Genomic DNA, 5,891 nt, shown 5'->3' on the forward strand with positions numbered 1-5,891 from the left:
TTGGGGGGCGGGGGGCAGGCTCTTGCGCTTCCTCTTCTTGCCGGATTAGGCAGCGGGATGGTCCCCAGGTGGGGGGCAGAGGAGGAAGCGGAGCGGCGCTGAGCGGAGCCTCCGCGGGCGGCGCGGCGCAGAAGGGAGGGGGCCGGACCAGGGCCGGGGCCGGGGCCGGGGCCGGGCCGGTCCATCCCGCCCAGTGTCTGGCTCCGGCGGAAAGCAGAGGAGCCATTGCGCAAGGGACCGTGGGGAGGGATGCGCAGGGCGCTGCCGCAGCCCCACCGCCGCCCGCCGCGCTGAGGAGGTGCCCGGAGGACAGCGGCTCCCACCGCCCCCCCCTCCCCCTTAGGGCACCTCCCGCCCCGGTACCCACCCCGCCCGGCTCCCCCCCTTTCCCTCCCAGCCTCACCCCACCCTGCCCCATTCCCCTCCCTCCGCCAGATGACCACCGAGAGCGGGCAGCAGCGGCTGGAGCCCCCCGTCCCTCTCCGCTCCTGCAGCCCGGCTCCCGGAGCTCTCCAGATGAGCCGGCCGCCTTCCTCCGCCCTGGAGACCTCCACCTCCTCTTCCTCCACCTCCACCTCCTCCTCCTCCTCCTCGGCGGCGGCGGCGTCCTCCAAGAGCAAGAAGGCCAGTTCGGGGCTGCGGCGGCCCGAGAAGCCCCCCTACTCTTACATCGCCCTCATCGTCATGGCCATCCAGAGCTCGCCCTCCAAGCGCCTAACCCTCAGCGAGATCTACCAGTTCCTGCAGGCCCGCTTCCCCTTCTTTCGCGGCTCCTATCAGGGCTGGAAGAACTCCGTGCGCCACAACCTCTCCCTCAACGAGTGCTTCATCAAGCTGCCCAAGGGCCTGGGCCGCCCGGGCAAGGGCCACTACTGGACCATCGACCCGGCCAGCGAGTTCATGTTCGAGGAGGGCTCCTTCCGACGGCGGCCCCGCGGCTTCAGGAGGAAATGCCAGGCGCTGAAGCCCATGTACCGCATGATGAACGGGCTGGGCTTCGGCGCCTCCATCCTCCCGCAGGGCTTCGACTTCCAGGCGCCCCCCGCTTCCCTCGCCTGCCACTCCAGCGGCTACAACCTCGACATGGTGCCCAACGCCATGGCCAGCGGCTACGAGGGACTCAGCGGCGGCCACCACGTCCCACACATGTCTCCCAACCCCGGCTCGACCTACATGGCCAGCTGCCCGGTGACTGCCAACGGGGACTACGGCCCCGACAGCAGCAGCAGCCCCGTGCCCTCCTCGCCGGCCATGGCGAGCGCCATCGAGTGCCACTCGCCCTACACGAGCCCTTCGGCTCACTGGACAGCCTCGGGGGCCTCGCCCTACATAAAGCAGCAGGGCCTCCCCGCCGCCAATGCCGCCTCCTCCGGCATCCACTCCAGCGTGCCCTCCTACTCCCTGGAGCAGGGATACCTGCACCAGAGCCCCCGCGATGACCTCTCAGGTAGGGCGCGGAGGGGCGGCGGGGGCGGCGGGGAGCGCGGCGCCGGAGGGGGTTTTCGCCGGCGACAAAGGTTTCGCGCGGGGAAGCCCGGACCACCACAGTGTCGGAAAAAAGAGGTGCATTGTCTGCGAGAGGGAAAAAAATACGCGTGGGTTGGAGCTGTTCTGTTTCGGGACAGGGGGGCTGTTTGAGGGGGGCGGCTGTGGGCACGGCTGCGAGCATCCCTTCTGCTTGCCCAGTGCCAAGAAGGAGCACTCCGAGGAAAGCCCGGCTTCGTCCCCGCTCCGCCCTGGCTCGCGCGTCCCCCTCCCGGTGCCAGCGACATGTGCGCGGTGGCGGCAGCGGCTTTGGCCCCTCCGCCCCGTGCTGCGGCTTCGCTTCGCGGGGAGCGCCGCCGGGCATCGCCGCCGCCTCGGTAAACCGCGCTCCGCGGAGACGCGCCGCGGGAGTAATCAAATAAAGGCATCAAATATTACCCTCTATACCCTACGGGGGGAAAAAAGGGAATTAAAAAAACAAAACAAAACAAAAAACAACCTCTAACACCAAACCCACCCGCTTATCTTAAAAAATGCTAGGGAGATTAAAGGGGATCGAGTATTTTTCTGCAACCGGAGGGAAAGAGTTTTCTGGTCGCTGTCTCCCACCCCCTCACCCCCTCCCCGGCCGGTGATTACAGACAATGTCTGCTCAGAAAAATCCGAGCACAAAAATGGGTAAAAGATGTTGGGCTCTTACGGGGAATTTTTCCAAATAGCCCTTTTAAACGTGGGTCCCAGAGGTTAAGCAAACAAAGACAGTCTGGGCTGGACCACACCGAAGAGGATTTTAGCCTGACTTAACCCCTATGAGAGCGGGGTCTTGTTCAATTTTATGGGAATTTCAACAAGTAACAAATACAGGCGACCCTCAGCTCAGGGTCCCCTCCCGCCCCCTCCCTAGGCGCCTGTCAATCACTCTCCTGTCCCTCTGCGAGCGCCGCAGCCTGCCCTGGCCTCCCCACAGCCCGCGGTCGCCGTGGGGAGGGTGGGCCGCCGTGCAAGTCGCTTTGCCATCACCGCAGAAGGGATGTGGGCTGTCAGGGAAAGCGAGCAATTGCAAACTTTGCTCTCTTAAAAACAAAAGACCCAAACCCTGAATAACGCTGATGTGCCTTCTGGGGAGAGGCGGCTGCAAAGCGGGTCGCCGTCTTACCGGTGTTTCGGCGTGGAGGAGAGAGGGGACGAGATGCGTCCCCTCGTGGGCTCCACTGTGCCCACAGGACTCTGCTGCTGAGGTTTAAACCAACTTTTCGGAGACGCAGGGAGTCATTCCACGTGCTTTTTAGGGCCGGGGCGTGAGGCCGGCGGGTTCACAAGGGCATCCCCCGCCGAACTACGTACCTTCTCCATTAGGAATTTCTGCTTTGCTTTGTTGTTTTTGCTTGGATCTTTGTTTTCTTTTCTTTTTCTTTCTTTGGATTTTCCCCCCTCTGTTTGTTTGACTATTTGCGGCCACACAGTCCGCCACGCAGGGCCTGTGAGGCCACGCGTGGTGCAGGAGTAGGACTGGCCCGGGGAACGGGACTGGGAGGCAGCTGCCCCCTCCTCCTGCCAGACACCTGAGGTAAGAAAGCTGATTCCTGGAAGAGAAATTTTCATCCAGAAGCAGCTAGAGAATACCTCTTCAAAACAAAAAGCAGAGGGAGAGAGAGCAAGGGTGCTGGTCCTCCCGGAGTTCCACTGCGGTTTCCGAGGCCTGGGCGGTTTAAATCCGAATTGTTTTTGTTCAAGGACGGGTACAGACGCATACGGACCGCTGGACGCTGTCTTAATGCCGACCACGAGCGTCTGTTTCCAGCAGCTCAGATTTAATGCCACCGCTGTGCAAAACGGTGCTTCTCCGCTTGTTTTTCCGTATCTGGGCCCAGGACTTTAGTGAAAGCCATACCCAGTCCTTGATTAACTGAAAAAAAAAAATCAAACAAACCCGTTATTTTCTATTTTTAAATTTTTGAGTGGATCCAATCCTTATTTGTGCATGATACGTAAAATCTCTGTGGCACAAATATTTCAGAAGAGTGAAAGGAGAAGGGGAAAAAGGATCCGAGCTCTTTTATTTGTACTTATAACCAGCAATAATCTTTCTCCTCCTCGCCCCACTAAAGCAGTAGCAAGTGAAATTCGCCTTTTCCTTTCTCTTAGTTAAATGCAAAGCAAATTGCGTGGCAAACGGTGTTGATCGGTCAATAATACTCTGCCCATGACAGCGTCAGGGAGCACTTAAACCCGTGAATTTCTATCAGACCCAAGAATAAGAGAGGTAAAAATTAGAAACAGGAGGCTGGGTTCTGCTAAAAGGATTTTGAAGCTGGGGGGCGGGGGGAGCCGGATTTTTTTCGCAGACTATTAAATCCTGCTAAATGATTGAATCAGGATTGTAATAAAGTGCCCCAGTTTATGGTGAGCATACCAGCAGGGTTATTAGAAAGCCGAGGAAATCCAGCGAAATAATCACTTTTATAAAGTGAGCTCTGCAGGGTGAAGGAGGGGACAATGCCGGAGGAGAACGGGCTGTGCGCGCCGCCGGCCGACGCCGCCAAAGGGTTCGGCTCCGCCATCCTGAGGAAAACCGGGGACGTTTCCCTCCTGTTTTTTTCTTTTTCTTCCCCCCCCCCCTTTTTTTCCCTCCTACCCCCTCACTCTCCATCTCTTTCTTTTGCTTTTTCTTTTTTCTCCTAGCTTTTTTTTTTTTTTTTTTTTCCTTGACCCTCGGTCATATTTGACAGGATCCCGCTAGCCGAGTTTGACATCCACACGCCAAACCAAAACCCTCTCTGGCTCTACCCTGCGGGCCTTGCTCGGGCAATGCTCCCCTCCCCGCCGGATCCAGTAGGAATCCTGCCAGACCAAGGATCCCAGCACGGTCCTACGGCTCGGTGTTGGGGGTGGGGTGACGTTTCCCACGCGGCCCCCGAAAGGCTGCCTTAGGCTGTGGGAAATTACAATGGGAATTTGCAAGGTCATTTGCATGTCGGTGCCACGGATGTACTTGGCTTGTTGTTGACGAACCGTAGGGTGTATCTTATGTTTAGGAAAGCGCACACGCGAAAAGGCGTGAACGCTCTTACACACACACACATAAATAAATATATACTGTATCAAAACACACATGGATCGTGATTGGAATCCAACCTGCAGCCACTCAAACTAGAAGCAAAATCCTCCCAGGAACCGGGTAGGGATCGGGAAGAGCAAGGGAAGGTGGGAATCAGGTTCAAATGGCTGTGGTGCACGCAGGAAAACACGCAAGTGGCATCGTCTCCTCCTTCTCTCTCTCTCTCGCACCCACGCACAAAACATACTCCCTCATCTATCCTCCACACAGAGGCTGAACTACCCCTCCACGTTGCTAAGTACCCAGGCAGAGGGTAGACAGACAGCAGTGCGTGTGTGCCCACGCAGGAGGGATGCTCAGGGATGTCCGTGAGCCCGGGATGCGGCCGGGCACGTGTCCGTGGGCTTCCACCTCCGCATGCCGTCCTGTCCTCAGCCTGCGTGCCACACCGCGCTGTAGTCTAGAACCTCCTCGCAGAGCAGGCTCGGGGGCTCGTGTGAACACGGGTGCAGCCCCGAGCCCACCTGCGGGCGGTGAGGGACTCCGGGGAATCCACTTCCCCTCCTCGCGCGGGGCAATGGCACCCCAGGTGTCTCTGCCCTGCAGCGGATCAGACTCTGCCCCCGGGGGAATGTCCAAGTCCGCTTCCAGGAAAGCCAAAAAGGAGTTGTCAAACCTTGCAGGGGCAGCCGAGACCGGGGGTAAAGGGAGCGGTGTGCCAGCTCTGTGCAGGCAGCTTCTCCTTCCTGCGGGTGAGGGAGGAAGGGCTGCTCCACCCTGGCTAAGCTCTCCGACTTCTGAGCAGCTCTTGTTATTTCCTTCTCTTGCAGTGGGACTGCCTCGCTACCAGCACCATCCCTCCCCGGTGTGTGACAGGAAAGATTTTGTCCTCAATTTTAATGGCATTTCTTCGTTTCACCCGTCTGCTAGTGGATCTTACTACCACCATCACCACCACCAAAGCGTCTGTCAAGACATCAAGCCCTGCGTGATGTGAAGGCAGCGCCCCAACAGAGACAATCAGGTGTCACTGAACAGAGCCGAGGTGTAGACGGACCCACGCAGATTAAATATAATGTGCACTCTAATAGAATTGATAGTACACGAGTCACTTAGCAAATTTGCCTAAGGAAGCAGTGTTTTCGGTCCCGCTCCACCCCCTGAAGGACACGTACAGCCGATATAATGCTCCAAAGACCTTACTAAAAGAAAAATGCCTTGCGTGATGTTTTGGGTTAGGGGGGACATAAGTGTCCTTATGCCAAGTCTGACCACCTTAATCATAAACCGCCTTTCTGTGATCTCCTAAAGAACCGAGCTTTGGGAAAGGGAACAATTCGATATATTT

General features: G+C 58.0%; 1 protein-coding gene across 1 annotated transcript; it reads left to right on the forward strand.

The window, feature by feature from the left end:
- Nucleotides 1-278: 278 nt before the first annotated feature.
- On the forward strand, nt 279-5,540 carry FOXF2 (forkhead box F2; the record flags this gene model as incomplete). The annotated part of the gene is made up of 2 exons (XM_082277222.1): nt 279-1,447; nt 5,374-5,540. The coding sequence occupies exons 1-2, from the start codon at nt 436-438 to the stop codon at nt 5,538-5,540; spliced, it is 1,179 nt and encodes a 392-aa protein (XP_082133348.1). The 5' UTR covers nt 279-435.
- Between the last annotated feature and the right edge of the window lie 351 nt (nt 5,541-5,891).

This window comes from Coloeus monedula (assembly GCF_965178545.1).
Source record: "Coloeus monedula genome assembly, chromosome: 1".
Taxonomy (NCBI): domain Eukaryota; kingdom Metazoa; phylum Chordata; class Aves; order Passeriformes; family Corvidae; genus Coloeus; species Coloeus monedula.